The 16,385-nt window shown below is 43.1% G+C and overlaps 1 protein-coding gene across 2 annotated transcripts in view; it reads right to left on the bottom strand.

Annotated features, from left to right (window-relative positions):
• The window catches only part of EPS15 (epidermal growth factor receptor pathway substrate 15), a 1,698,287-nt gene that overhangs the window by 169,699 nt on the left and 1,512,203 nt on the right, over positions 1–16,385 (bottom strand). For both annotated transcript variants that reach the window (XM_069642214.1, XM_069642213.1), the window contains exon 23: positions 10,329–10,497. In XM_069642214.1, coding sequence (XP_069498315.1) covers positions 10,329–10,497 — 169 coding nt within the window. The remainder of the gene's footprint in view (positions 1–10,328; positions 10,498–16,385) is intronic.

The raw sequence follows: 16,385 nt of genomic DNA, 5'->3' as shown, positions 1-16,385 counted from the left end.
TTGATTTTTGCATACAACGTGAGCATCCTCCAATGCACACGAGACTTTAAGGAGAGGTATCCCAATTCATATCGAATTGCAGTGAGGGGAACCGCGTTCGGTAGACCAAGGATCCGTTTCCAGATTACACCTTCAACAACGTTCAATTTAGACACAGTTAACTCCATGCACAATTCTAAGCCATGAATCAGTTTGGGATCTAATTTCCCTTCAAAGACAAGGAGGGCTGGTTTGATGGAAAATCGACCATATTTGCGGTCGATTTTTAGAATCTGATTTTCCAATAATTTAGCTTTATTGAGAAGCACATCAAGCTAACCTCTCGAGCCCCTAAATGCACCAACGTGATAGCCAAGGTAGATTAGGCTGCTAGAGATGCCCACCCTCACCACCTCCAGATTCCAACAATGGCTTGGGTTTTTGTGCGCACCTTTGGAAAATGCGAGAATTTTGGTCTTGCAGGGATTAATAATCAAACCATTAATCTTTGCATAGTTAGCAAAAGTATCAAGAGACGTTTGAGGCCCACCTTGGTAGAGTTGAATAGCAGAAAGACGTCCGCGTAGGCCAGCCAGACGATCTTACTGCGGCCCACTCTTGGGGCCAACAACCCCTACTGGGGCAGATGTTCAGCTGCGTCAGACACATATTGGTTGAAAACCCAAGGAGCCAAAACACACCCCTGTCTGACCCCACAGTGTGTATGGACAATAGTTGACATATCTCCCTTTTGATTCAGGCGAATTCTAATACCGGAGTTTCTATAGACTCCTTCCAGCAGACTCAATAAGCCCCTCTGTAGACCCTATAATGCAAGCGTGCACCACAACCTTTGGCTATCAACACAGTAGAAGGCTGCCTAGAGGTCGACTGAGGCCATAAAGATATGGCCCTTATCCCTACTCCAAGCGGCGTCCTGAAAACATTCGACCACAAGGTCATTGATATTAGTAGAATGGAATTTGCAGAAACCTGTCTGAAAGGTGCTGAGTGGGTGGCAGCTTTTTTCCCAATCTTCAAGGTGAGAAGGAATTAGGGCAGAGAAGATTTTGAAATCTGCACCAATTAAGGCAATAGGCAGATAGTTCTTTGGATCTGACCTAATGCCACACTTGAAGATTGGTATAACGTGCTAAAGATCAGGATTGTGGGCAAATCCCAGATTCTAGAATATCCGTAAATTCATAGTACAATAGATTGGCCCATAGATTTGGGTCTGACTTAAAGGTGTTATTAGTTAACCTGTTAGGTCCGGGTGCTCGGGATCTTTTACATTTTAAGATTAGGCCGAAAACAGTATTGATCTCAAGAGGGGGGCTCCCATTTAACAGTAGGGCCAGGTGGTATATTGTCTTTTGGGTTCTCTTCCCCCAGAGATGGTTGAAGGGAAAATCTAGTGCCATAGAAGTCCAACCATGCTTGCTCCAAGATCGGGTTTAATTGGGAGGTGGCCAAATGAGTGTCTTGTCCATTCACAATGCAGGCAGTCAGTAGGGCCAAAATGCAAGTCATGCATGGTGACTACCTAAATGCCTGTTTAGAATTGATGCAGGCAGTCAGTTGGGCCAAAATGCAAGTCATGCAAGGTGTGGCGCATGATGATGATGTCAGCCACTGTCAATCCCATTGGGTGTCAGCTGTCATGTAGTATAGAATCAGGCCAGTGTTACTTCAGTACCACATGTTGTTCATGACAGGTATATGACATCAATGGTGTATATCAATTTACAGATGTAATTACTTTAAATAAAGATTTGACAGAAAATCAAAAAACAAATTGTTACACAGTGCAAATTCTTGTTTTTAGAAAATGGAAAGGATCTGTATGAAAGTCTGGCCAGATGCAAGGTGGATGTGGTTTCTCAGAGAGCATCTGCAGCCATATTGTATAAAACACATTGCTGTAGACGGGTGTTCTGTCACAGGACATACAAACTGTCGCCATATTTTACAGGAAATTCTTCCATTCTACAGTTATGTTCAAACCTTCTTTGACAGTTCGTAGTTTGTGGACCCATTTCTGTTCTAGTCTCGTCAGGGTTTTGTCAATGTCTCCACCTCTACGCGTGATGTTCACTTTCTGTAAGACACACCACTTTATATCCACATTGGTGTGGTTCTTCTTAACATAGTGTTGCACTAGTCCACATGGGCATTCAATGGTGTAAATAACTTGTTTGGTATTACAGTTTGTGTGATCCTGTAAGGTCCATGAGATCGCTTTGTGTGTGAATACTTTGGGTGTCTCGGTGAACTGGCAGGCCATGCATTTGCCACATCGGTAGTGTCCTCGGACAGGTGGTAAGTTCCATAGAGTATTGGGTTGTTTTGGAGTTTCAAGAAACGTATGGACAAGTGACTCTTTGATGTTGCGGTTTTTCGTGAAGGCAAAAAGGGGCACTTTTTGGAGAGATCCAGTGTTCTTGATCAGTGGCCAGTGCTGCTTGATTGTCTTTTTTATCAAATTGCTGAGGGGACTGTAGGTTGTCACGCATACCAGTCTGTCCAGTTCTTTTTTGGTGGTTTTGGTGAGGCAGATAGTACAGTCTGTGTTTGCTGCTCGTTTGCTTGCGTGTTTCACGGATTTCCTCGGGTAGCCTCTGTTGAGAAGGCGGTTTTGTAGATCTGTGGCGTGTTTCTCATATGTGTCACGGTTGGTGCAATTCCTCCTGATTCTCAAGAACTGTCCGTAGGGCAGGTTATATTTCAGACCTTGAGGGTGATAGCTTCCAAAGTGTAGTAAGGTGTTCCGATCTGTAGGTTTCCGAAATAGTTGTGTGTAGATGGTCTCCTGACCTGTAGATGTGGAGGTCTAGGAAGTCAACCCAGTGGAAGTCCCAGTGCATCGTGAAGTTGATGTGAGGATTGCATAGATTGAGCCATTCATGGAATGCAGGTAGGTCTTGTTGGTTCCCCTGCCAGATGAGGAGCACATGGTCGATGTACCTTTTCCACAGCTTGATGTTGTTTCTGTAGGGATGTCTGCCATGACGTTTTCAGTTTCGTAATGTGCCATGTACAAGTTGGCAATGTCTGGTGCAAAGGTGGCCCCCATGCTGACCCATTTGATTTGTTTGTACAATTGGTCTTTGAATAGAAAGAAATTTTCGGTCATTGCAAGTCTCACACATTCTAGTATGAAGTCTGTAGGGACGGTTTCAGTGTCATTTCTTTTATCCAGAAAGAGTTTCAATACCTCTAATGCCTCCTGTTTTGGGATTGAAGAGTAGAGGGCCTCTACATCTAGGGTGGCTAAGATGTACTCTTGTTCCATGTTGATGGTCCCCAGCATGAGGATGGTGTCCGTGCTGTCTTTGAGGTAGGAATTAATTTGGTTCACAAAAGGTTTCAAGAAGAAGTCCGTGTAGACTGATAGGGGTTCGAAAATTGAATCACAAGCAGATAAGATCGGTCTTCCAGGAGGTTTTTGTAAGTTTTTGTGCAGGGGTCTTGTGCCATGGCCTCAGTTCCTCCCCCGCACCTAAAATTAATCTACAGCATCTCTTAAATGTATGTTTCATTGCCATTTAATTTGAGGTGTGCATCAATAATCAACCTTTTTCTGAAGGGAGACATATGGCAATCACATACTGACTTATTTGTTACCATTAACCCACACCATTTGGCAGTATGTAGAACGCCGAGATTCGCGGGTGAGCTTTATTGAGGAAAAGATGCTCATTTGTAAAGGTCAAAGTTACGTCAAGTTTATTTTATCTGGAAATTTTAACTGCCAATAAGTAATATCTGATTGTATTTTGCAATAACTTGTATTATGCTCTTGATACCCTTTTAATACATACTCTACTGAAGGTTGAACTAAAATGTATATATATGTATATACATATAACGAATTCTTGTGTTATATGTTGGACGACAACTTATGTATACAAACTGTGCTTATTTTCTTTTGTCCACCCTTCAGCCACACATTATGCGAATTAACCTTGTGAGTGGTTAAAATTCCCACTTTCATTTGGACTCTGGCGGATGGAACTGGTTTCATTTTGACGTTTCTGTATTTCAGTGGCACCCCCTAATCTGTCTACTTCCCCATTGAATAGTCTCTTTTTGTTAACTCTGCAGGATTTTTCAATAGTATTGTTTACATTTTCTCTTCATACTTTTTCTATTTTCCCTTTATTTTTTATCTTTATTTTCCATATATACTTTCACTCCTCTTGACACATTGTGGTTTACCTCGGCGGGCTCACCCGATCACTACTTACTCCATTCTAAGATGGCCGATCCTTTAGGTGACTGCTTTAGTCCCTTCTCTATCTTCACATTCGCCAACCTTTTCTTACACATTGCGCGCCGTTTCCATAGCTGCTAGGACGCGTTGACCAGCGGCAGCTGTCTTTGCGATTTGGTCTCCTATTGTGCAGGTAAGCGCACGTTACCAGGCATTGTCTATCCCATTGAGATTTCTAGTTTAAGTACTTTCTTAACCTCGATCCGGGTTAACTCTCCGTTAAACTTTTTCACAGATCATCATTTGCGCATTGAGACCCGTAGTGCACATGTGCACTGTATTCGTTTTGCCTGAATTCCTATCCTTACAAACCGCCCACTGAAGAAAGCGCGTTGCCAGCACACTGTGCCTGACAGCTCACGCACCATAACTGCTAAGCGTATACCACAAGGTAGAAAACATTTTTTTCATCAGCTAACACTTTAGTTGTGGATAGTTTTGTATCAATATATGTTGTTTTAGTATTCCTCTCAAGCTCACACTTATATCATATTCTCTAGAGTGCTTTGCTGACTCTTGATGAACGTTGAACAGAAGTTATACAGTGTTTAACGTGAATGAACCCCGAATATATCAGGCTTCCACGCCGTTCGAATATTGTCTCCAGCACTTGCCACTCCTCTTGTACACTCCACAGGTACTACATTTCGTCTAGTGCCTAGGGTTGAACTTACCTCTCATCATAGTTTGATTTTTACTCACTTGCTCCTCATTTTTGTTGCAGCTGTGTTTTCCTCTTGACTACAGCAAACTATATTTCCCGTGGAGGATCTACACATTGTCTGATTCATCACCAAGGATCTCTCTCTGCACGCGATGCCCTCGAACACTTTGCTTACTGGTAATTAAACTCTCTTATATCTTGTCCTATATGGCTCCTTTATCTACCTACATTTCTTCTAAACACTTTTGAACGATGACTTCTCTTGAACTGGACTAGACTAGAAACGTCTCTCTGAACCTCTCCTCCTCCCCTCACCCTGAATTTAACTGGGAATGAATGTGCCCTTGTGGCACTAGATTAATTACAATTACTCTGATAATGTAGTCTGTTCCGGCTGACAGATGAGACTGAAATGCACAGCATGAGTTTAATGAATTACATCAAGGTATAAAAAAACTTGTACAAACCTTCTCCCCTTTGTTTCTTTCCTTTTGTATGAAGAATTCAATTTTGGCCATATGAAGAAGAGGAAAGTATCCATGAAACGCGTCGCCACATGAATTGGATTCCACCAGTTTCAAATTTATTGTGACCTACTATTGCACTGCTTTGCTTCTTGAATTTGTAAATGTTTCTCCTTTTGAAATATTGTGTATTTGACACTTTAGATATACACTTTTGCTATAAAAACACACAACTGAACTCTTTGGTTTATATGTTTTTTGTATTAATATGAGAAAACAGTAGTGGACCTAGTCCAAACATCCTAAAGTGTGCAGGGGACGGGAGGGTTCCCTTGTTGAATCCTCATTCCAATTGTCTCTTGTTTGTAGGGGTCTTGTGCCATGGCCTCAGTTCCTCCCCCGCACCTAAAATTAATCTACAGCATCTCTTAAATGTATGTTTCATTGCCATTTAATTTGAGGTGTGCATCAATAATCAACCTTTTTCTGAAGGGAGACATATGGCAATCACATACTGACTTATTTGTTACCATTAACCCACACCATTTGTGCAATTAGTTGTATGGGATTGGCAATAGGTTTTCTTTGCATTGGCCCTTTGACTTTGACATAACCCCACAAGGACTGCCTTATTTCTTATTTGATGGTCGACGCTTGTTCCCATCTTAGATTTATGTTAGGCATTTTTCCACCTTGCATTTATTGTTTAATGAACACCCTTGAACTGTGATCACTTGCGTCTGTCTTTATTGTTGCCTCCTTGAGTTCCTTACACCACCAACCTGCTCTCACGCTCAACACTTTGACATGAGCTTATGCCTAAAGGGAGTCTTTCCTAGTCCCCCTTTCACAACCCTAATGATTCACCTGCACCTCGACGTGCCGCCATGTGCTCATTACTCTACCTGTCCCAGTATGAACACTCACATATGCAGAGTTCTCTCAACTCTACATCATCAGTCCTCTCTGGGCCAGACGGTACTTCGCCACCAGCTTTCTCCTCTTTCTTCCCAATAGACCTGCATTATTTTCCTCCACTCCTCTCACACCCCTGCGCTGCACGACAGATGTTCATCCTCTATGTTCATCTTACCCTCGATGTGTTCCTTTTCTCCTTCTCTCCTCCTTCACCCTGCTCCTCTCTCTGAGTGGCTATCCCTCCAACAGATGATCCTCCTTTCCTAAGCACATTGGAGCTACCTGCGCTACGTACCCGCTCTCACTCCTTCGTGCAAGCACAAAATCCCACACTTTGCCAGTTTGTTCTGAGCTTCAGGAGACTTCCATTTGGTCTGTAAACAACGTCCCAGTTTCCCACCTTGCGTTCAACCTCCCACAAACCTGGGAAATGGGTAATGTTAAGATGGATTTTCAGAATCAACCCTGCGGACAGATTCTGAGAGGCCACCTTATTCTGATGAAAAGGGACACACATTAATGTCTAGCCGAACTATTTGGGTAGTGTGACTGAAGAGTAAGGCTTAGACTATAGAGGGCGTGAAAGGGTTAAGTTAAGCACACAGAGCACTCTTAACACAATGTATGCAGCATGTATAAAAATAGTTGTTTCGGCCTTAGACAACCTATTAATGAAAAACCACAGGTAAGTAACACAAACGCATTCACTACCAATATATACACATTCACCTTGGTGTGCTCTGCTTAGAGCACTAACTTCACTTTACAATACTTTTATAATCACTTTTCAATATATTCCAAGTTTAGAAAAAGCAAGTGAATAAAGAAAACTAACCAGGTAAGTAATTAACAGTTTCAGAAAGAATAGGTTTGAGAATAATGAAGTTAAACACCATTCAAAACCTTAGAACGAAGGTTCTACCTTAAAAGGTCCTTCCCTAGCTAGAAAAAAGCGAACGTGTGACCTTGGCATTAGCCTACATGTTTTCTTGGTCGAAATTCGGTAAAATGTAATTAAATATATATATGGGGTGGGGTAAGGTGAATGGGGGGTTTGCAGGAACCAAAAAACATTTGGTCAGATGTGAAAAGGTCAAATATTACGACCAAATAGACCTAAACCGTGCCCTTAGTCACAGATCCCCAAAAAGATATTTTCATGAGGCTAGGATTCTCTGAAGGAAGATTGAACAAGTGTTGGGTTGAACTCACAAGTAGTTGGACGTGTTCCAAAGTTTAGTAAAAACAAGATGAAAGTCTTTAGACCTTCTCCCAGTCCAGCCACCTTAAGGAAGATCCAGGGAAGGAAACCATGCCACAACACAACTGTTCAAGGCTAGGCAAGAGAGTTATGGCTAGGACTTTCTACCCATACAACCCTATGGAGACAGGGGAAAAACAGGTATATTTACTCACCCACTATACTCTGATTCACCCAGGGACCACTGTAGGAGTGCCTGAAATCACTGGGCCTTCTGGATCCTTGCCTTGGTTCCGTTAGAGGAACCTCAGTGAACAAGGCTGCAGAGATCACTTCAGGTGTCGGCTCCTTGGGTAAGTGTAGTTCACAGTTCGATGCTCTGATGGACCCAATTATGGACAGTTGGACACCCAGGACACACCAACTTTGGGACCACTACTCCAGCAAAGACCTCAGAGGACTCCCAGGACACAATGCAGGCGGCAAACAGCAATGGCCACTTCAAGAAAATGGTGGAAGGGAGACCCTTGAGGTGGAAACAATGAAACTGGTCCCACAAGGCTCCCCATTCGTGGTAGAGAGCTGCAACTTCACGGAAATGCTTTTTGGTACGCAAGCTGAGGATCTGTTGAGTCCCAAGGCTTGGGATGGCGCGCGTTGCAGCAAAATAGTCCCAGAGAACATCTGGCTAGCCCACAGGATGGTTCCAGGACTGTACCAAGCACTTTCAGTGGCTGGGTCTTCGAACAGAGGTCAGGACTAGCTGTTGTCACCTGTCCAGGGGTCAAAGCACTCATGAGTGTTCAGGCGATCTGCAGAGGGAAAGGGCTTCAACGGGCAAGTGAAATGTCTGCTAGCGATATTTCAATAATGAGTTCCGGATCCTCAGCGGGCTGATCTCCTTCGCAGGGGTCTTGACTCAAACGATGATATGAAGAATGGCTGCCAGAGCCTCCCTTTTATTCAGCATCCAGGCTGGAGTTGCCACCAGCCTACCAATGGCAGGGATCTGCACCATTTAAACTGGCAGGAGCAGTCCAATCCTGGACAGCTTCTGATCACTGCATCTTCTCAGCAACCAGAACAACCGGCCTGGATGTGGACTGGGTCTAGACAGACGGGCAGAGCCCCAACAACCGGGCATACAGACACGCAACTTTGCCCAGGAAAGGGCTTACCATATATCTATGAAAAATCCAGCCACTCCAGGGCAGGAAGAAAGTCAAACTACAAGATTGTCAAAGGATTGGCAAAAATCTTGTGGCCCTGCCATTTTAGAGTATCAAGTACTCAAACTAGCATTAAGCAGTAAAATGCAAAAGTGCACGAGACTATAAAAAAGAAAGTCCCACAAAAGTATCCACTGTCACCAGCCCATCCGGGACACATTGTATCTAGTAACTTTTCAGTTACTTGCATAAAGTGGCACTACCATACTTCACATAAGTCAATGTGTGCAGGAAAACCTCACTATGGAAAACATAATTCTCCTGTGCTGAAAGTTATAGGGATTGATCAGTCCGCCCAAATTAGATGAGCTTAGTAAGATAAGTGGAGCAAAAAGGCTTAACATAACTTCAAAAGTCATGAAGAGTTCAGCACGATAGCAAAAGTAGGGTGTCCTATTGATGTCTATGGAGGAAAAGTAGCAAAAAGACAAATCTTTCCTAAGACGTAACACAGCAAACACAAGGTTACTTCATGTCAGAACCCCTTTAAGGGAGATCACCATATTGTGGCATTGTATGGCGAATCCTGGCCACCTGAAATGGCCACCAGATCACTTGCTCACCCCAACAATGACGCCTGGCAACAGGCTGAGGAAGCGTACAGTACTTGGGTTTAGTAAAGGTAAGACTATTCAACCATGTCCGTAAACTTCAAGGAAATTAATAATTGATGCAGACCAAGGGATTCAACAGTGCAGCTTGGAAAGTCATAATTGTGTAAAAACACAAAGCACTAAAGCCCCAACAGAAGAAAGCTGTAGATGAACCAACCCATTAAGTAGGTCCACCATTCCCTCCCTAACCTGTATCCCCAGCCTGTATATCTCTGTATCCCTCTCCATGTCCTTCCAAATGTACCCTTAGAAGACCAGCCTTCTAATTGTATATATATTATTAAACCTTATTACTGCACTCCATTGCTTGACATTTGGGTGTGCGTTATACAAAAACCAGCAGACGAAGATATCGACATAACGAACACTCACCTAAAAATAGGTAAATACTCTACACAAAATACGTAGGAAAAGCACTACAAACACAAGAGTGAAAACTGAATTGTTGGATTCTCTAGCCAGCTTCCATCCAAAAAGCTGCACAGATAGGTTTGCCTCAGTGGTACCATCATGGCAGCACCACAGGAAAGATCTATTGCCTGATCTGGAGAGGAATTTTAAGGTACAAATGCATGTTTCAATGTGTATAAATTAATAGGTGTCAAAGGTTATCCGTGTTTTACTTGAGATAAATGTTTATTCACCTAGAAATAACCTGATTCAGAATGTAAGTTATTTTTTTCGCTTCCTAAAATATCAATTTACTCCAATATCAAAAAATAGGGAGTGAAATACATCAAGAGTGTATAATTGTAACATGTGCCTGCATTCACACACAGATTCTGAAGTACATGGGTCTGCGCAAGAATCAAGGAACAATCTTGAACTCAATGTATTGATTTTCACTTTCAACGAACCATGATTTCTTAAACACAACTATTTATAATCTACATTAATTTAGAAATATTCAAACAATTACATATTCAAGAATTAAACAATGTGTGTAAAGCAATTTGTGAATTATTTCAAAAACTTATTTGTACCTGGAGGTGGAGGACATGGCCTTGTTGGTGTCCCAATCTTTGGTGGTAATGCAGGAGGAATATCTTCTGTTTTCAATGGTTCTTCCTCCAATGAGTTTTTACTATTGACAGAATCAATTACAAATTCCTGTGCAGGAACACTGAAAGGATCAGCATCCATTGTGCTAGCCTGGTAATTATAAAACAGTCATTAAGTTAAAAATAAAAATTTTAAAAAAGGCAAAACCGCACCAAACCAATAACATCAGCTTATGACTTACAACATACAACCTAATAAAGATTAAACTGTCAGGCAGGGTTTTGATGATTGAAGATCGCACTGGGGAGTGGGTTGGAGTGTTGACATGGTAGGGGTCTATGTGGTCCTCACAATGTGCCTGGGATGGGGTTGTAGGTGGTGACTTGATTGTAAAATGCAAAGATCAGATTGGGGGTGGAGGGGCCGCGTTAAGTTATGAGTTGGACAGCAACCACAGATGAAAACACAGGGTCCAGAGGTTGGACAGAAGCACAGAACACACCAATTCAGCACTTTATCAGATCTCATTGTGTGTGCTGCTCTGCTACCACAAAGCAAACCATCAATTCCATCTATTTAGATAAATGAAAATTCTCCCCAACAAAAAATTAAGTGCTGAAAACCTCCCACCTTAGAGACCCCCAGCTCTTTTGCTGGACTAAGGCTTTTTAATTTTAACCCTGGGGTGAGCGTCGAGACCTTTTTCTCACTCTCTCATGTGTTTTTACCTGATTTGGATTTTGCGTTTTCACTGTTTTTGGGGTCTGACAAACTCCATAGGTATTTGCTTTTTGTATGGTGATACACAGCACCTTCAGTGCATTGTCACTAAAGCACACACCATTTTATGTGGAGTGCTGGGGGGCTACCTGGTATCCTCTTATCCTACATTCTCATGTAACATTTCTGTTACCCTCACTACTTTAAATGGTTGGTGGCAGTGGTTTATTGTTTCCTACCATTGTGCTTTTCTACCGCAAGCTGAACCCTCAGCTGCAGTACAGCACCCATGGGAGGGTCCCCGTCTTCTTTTTTTCGCAATGTTCGGTTTGTGAGGCCTTTCTTGGGTTTTACTCTGTGCCTTGAGACATGTTTGAGCCCTTTGTCTTACCTTTGCAGGGATGAAGCCCTGAAGGCCGTCCCTGGCTCCAGTGTGTCTGGAAGGACAGGATGTGAGGGAGGGTCCCGGAACTCCCCTGTCCTTTCTCTCTAGGAATGCCTGAATGCAACTCGTCCTGATTGGCTGGCTGGCCTTTTAGGGCAGCCACCCTGCTGTGTGATTGACAGCCTAGGCTGTGCATGAAAGAAACCTGCTTAAAAGGGTTCCATGTGATAAATTCGTAGCAAAAATGGGCGTGGACGCAAAATATCGCGGCAAAAAGGCAGTGGTTTTGCCGCCGCCATCAATGTAAAGGATGTGGGGGACACCCCCGCAACCTCCGGACCCATTATACCATTTAAGGGAGGCAGGGGACACTCCCCTTAAATGGTATAATGGGGTACGCCTTAACCAGTTCAAAACACTGCATTTATGCTGCAATTTTTTGCACAGGTGACATTTATCACTGCAAACCCTTAAAAGGGGAGGGTTTTGGGACTACAGGCACAGTCTACCACTGGGAAAAACACCTGACGAAGAAACTGAACAAAGCTTGTTGCAACCTCCTGGACCTTTGAATTGCCCGGTGAAGTCCTGCTGCTGTGCTGTGCTGCTTTTTCACCTCTACAGTGAAGCTCCAGACGGAACGACTTCTCCCCTTGGGTTAGTGGGACCAACTAACCCCCAGACGAACTCCACTGAACCACCAACCCAGACTTGCTGTGCCTCTTCGTTGCTTCAGAAGCCCAATGCCAGGGTTCGAGTGTCCGTAGTCGTGTGCAACATCTGCCGCAGAACGAATCCGGCTAGACCCCTAAGGACCATCCAGAAGCAGGACCTCCAGATCCAGAGCCCCCTCGACAGAGTGTAGGACCGAGGGAGAAAAGAGTCCGACCTGTGTCCAAGATCTGTAACGGTGCTGTTTGCTAAGTGCTGAAAATGCAACGTGCCACTGAACCGAAAAGAGCCTTTAGCTGCCGACGACCTCTCAAGTACTGCCGCAGGAGCCCTCCAGACGTCGCCGTCCTTGTCCCCACAACTGAGACTCAGGAAAAAGGGTCTGCAACCCAGTAGCAAGACAGAATCCAGCTGGACCACTTCTTCAAACCAGAGGTACTGTTTAGGCTTGGGGCACTTACCTTATTGCCTTTTACCATGCTCTTCTAAGTTGAGAATTGCACTGGCTTACCTTTTAGAGTTGATTCTAACTCTCTTCTCATAGGCTTAACAGCTTGTGACCATACAAGTGATTTTTCTACAGACTCTCTATGTGCAAGACTTTTATCTAAGGAGTACATCAGATCCATAGACTGTGTCCCAGATGACTTTGGCTGTCCTGGCTCCCTGAAGACTCTTCTAGTCCAGTGACTTTGATACTGTTTGTCCCTCATAGGTGATAGCTTGTTGTATACTGTTACTGCTGGGAAAGGCGTATCTAGATTTCATTGGAAAATGTAGTTGTCCTCACAATTACCGAGAACCTGTTTAGCCTTTTCCTTCCCTAAACCTTTCCCTTTTGCAACCTCAGAATCTGCAAAGTATAACTAGTGTGATATAAAATGCCATTACTGTCCTTGTGAATGAAGTCACCTCAGGTTGTAGGAATTGTGTAAGAAGCATATCCAGAGGTTATCCACTAACTTGTTTTGATTCTGGAAAGTAATTTTAAAGTAGAATTCCCTTGTTACAATGTATTGCCCTTTAAAGGAATGCAGATTTAAACATGTATGTTATTTAAATAAATAACTATAACAGAAACCTTGAGTATAAGTGTTACTTGGCTACTTGTATTTATTGATTTAATTTGTACAGCTCTAGAGCTCACATTTACCGCTCGTGAGATAGGCCTGGCTGCTCAGTCACACTACCAACAGACCTATACCAAAAGGTGGATTACCCAATACCAAGCAGATACATGTTGTGTAGTCTCGCACAGTGTGACTGCATCAATTCTTACCCAACACCATTGGACAGTCATGTCACCTGTCTTCAGTCTACTTTCTTTTGAAATTACTATGCTTCCTTCAGTTTTTAAACTATCAGCAACCTTCCTAGCATGTAGTTCTAAATGCACTATGCGACATTTCAGACAAACATGGTTTCCCTTAGGTCACTTGCATAATCCCACATTGTTCAATTAGAGGACATTGAGAGAGAATAAGATGCTTGAGGCAATAAAGGACGATATCACAGCAGTGATGTCACATTAAGGTCACAACAAAATACTGAGGTCTTTCAATGAAGATCAAGAGGCCTCAGACACCACAGCGATCCTTGTGGGTGCAGGAATGACTGATGAACTGTGGCCTCTAGAATAAGGATGAGACTCAGCAAAATGTCTGGCAGAGAGCAATGAGCAGGAGTGTACATTCTAAGGCATTGTGTGGTCTGACCCAGGGGCAATCTGCACCGCTGATGAAAAACCAGCTACTGTTGCAAACTAAAAATGTTGGAGAACCAGAAAGTCTGAATGCAGATTAGGAGATATGCTCGACTAACCCTTCACAAGCAAGGTGCTTTGCCAACTAGTGCCTCCAGAGACAACTCGAGACAAAATAACAAAACAGGCAAGGTAAGGGATGGCAGGCTGCAGGAGGGAGACACAAAAGAATCAGAATATCAGCAAGTTTTTCAACATAAAACAGAGCTAGTACTCAGGTGCAGGGTGGCCACAAGAAGTGGGAGCCATATGGTCAAAAGCATTGCGGTGTAAAGCTGCAAAGGAGCTGCTGCACTGCCACGATTTTGGCAAGATTATATAGCCTATGAAACCAATTTCGCACCTCCTATCACCACTTTCTTTAACATAGTGAGGGCACTACAGGAGCAAGTGGAAAGAATCATAATATCACCTTGTCTGCGAAATGTCACCAGCAAACTCACGCTCCCTCCAACTGACTTTCTAAATTCATCTGTATTTGAATACAGCGGAGCGACATCTGTCATGAACAGCAGTCACTTCAACAACCTGTGTGGCAAATTCGTACTCCACTGATGCAACCTCATATCAATGAAGGAGAAGTGTGATCTGCATCAGACGCCTATGAGCAAAATCCCACATCACACATTACAATTGTGGGGTACATTGACCCACTCGTCAGAATTCCCATCCATAACCAAGCGGCACTTCAGCAGTTAACAGCAAAATGGCTACGCTGGCTCCTGAGCACCACCGCTATGCATAAAAACTACATTTTGCAGCTACAAAATTATGGCTGCCCTGTCTTGCCAAGCACTTATTGGGCAAGTTGGAACAGTGAGCAAACCGAGAAATGCCGCCAGGGTGTTTTCTTAAGTGCACTAAAGAAGCAAAGTGAAAAGCAGCGTTGCTCTGCTGCTCGATAAGAAGTTCCCATTGAAAAGGGAATATTTTACATTGAAATGGATGCTCCCCTGACCCTCTATTCATCTGCTTAACATCACACTGCTTTTATCAGTGAGACCCTCCCATGCCCATACATATTTAGATTGTGCTCCAGCAGAAGAGAGCATTATCTCTGAATGACAGGCTGTGTCAGACCAGATCTGGGAAATCAACAGCAGCTTTACTTTCATCTGCATGGGAAAACGCTTGACTCTTGTGCTACAAAGTGTCAAAATAAACCCTTCAAAACAAACCCTAGCTCTCTGCGCATAGGTCAATTTCAGTGGACCTTTGTCTTGAACATACTGCTGTGTGAAAGAAACTGATTAGGGTTGCAAAATGTGCTTTTGCAAATATGAAAATACCTGTGTTAAAAGTGTCATGTTGAAGAAGGCCTTGTCCTTGGCTAGCAAATTAAAGGGGATGTGCTGGGAACATATATGGGATGTTTTATTTCAACAGGCTTGCTTCGGAGTCAGAAAAAAATAAATAAACTTTTAAAATATATTGGCTATCCTGGGAAATCAGCCCAAACACGTTTTTCTGCCATGGCTCAAGGGGCAGTTGGCTGGCGACAACAGGAGGGCTCTACCCCCAAAAGAAGCCACAGTACATTCTGGGACACTTCTGTGTTAATTATGCCCTTTGAAACTATGAATGGACCAGGAGTTAGCATATTACACGCTTGTCAGACTTCTGTCTGTGCTCCAGGTTGACAACAGATTCACGAACGCCTTTGTGTGAAAACTCAAGTAACACCTCCCCTCACCTTCTACTGGGGAGCTTCAGAGCCAACTCCGGAGCAGCCTTGTAAGCTATGCCCTTATTTGGTAGACAATGCAGACCATCTGTCTCAAAAGACTATTTTATTAATAAACTTTTAAGACATCTCTGCAACAGGACTTTGCAGGAATGTAAAAGTTTAACAGTTTAAATGTAATTTTTGTGGCTTTTAAACAAGACGTGATAGCCTTCCCTGCCATACTTTGGATAGAAATGACAGAGAACTGGATATTCTGAGAAAAACGTACATGATGCAACTTTAAAATTCAACACTTACATTAGCCATATGATATTTACACATGTATAAAGTTATAGAATTTTAGGTAAAATAATTTAATTGAAAATGACAAAAAATTATTCGATGGACGAAACGTCCTAGAAACGTGAGAAATGGACTGCCATGCTCTGTGTGAAATATGTAACCTGCCCATGTAATTTGCCAAAAGGCCACAACTGTACAAATGTGTGATTTATGTTAAGATTGATTTTTGGCAAAAAGGACTGTGGGATGGCTTTTCACCCCATAAAATATAACCTCATTAACTGAGTCTCCTCCTTGAGGAGGCGATTAATTTAGGCTGACCTATCCGGTTCTTGGAGGTAGGTCTAGCTTATTTCCACCCAAAAATATACCGGGTGATGTCACCCGCTTTATAAAAGGGGTGGGAGCTCACAGGGACAGGACACACTCTCTGCTGAATTTCCAGCGGCTGTGTATCCAGACATTCCAGATCCACCTTTGCAAGACTCCAGACTCTACTGCCAGGCCAAAGCATAGCTGGCCCTATCCCA

This window comes from Ambystoma mexicanum, chromosome 1q (assembly GCF_040938575.1).
Source record: "Ambystoma mexicanum isolate Mex_15411 chromosome 1q, UKY_AmexF1_1, whole genome shotgun sequence".
In the NCBI taxonomy this organism is placed as follows: domain Eukaryota; kingdom Metazoa; phylum Chordata; class Amphibia; order Caudata; family Ambystomatidae; genus Ambystoma; species Ambystoma mexicanum.
Note: the sequence above shows the minus strand (reverse complement) of the source record. Positions and strands in the feature narration are given on the sequence as shown.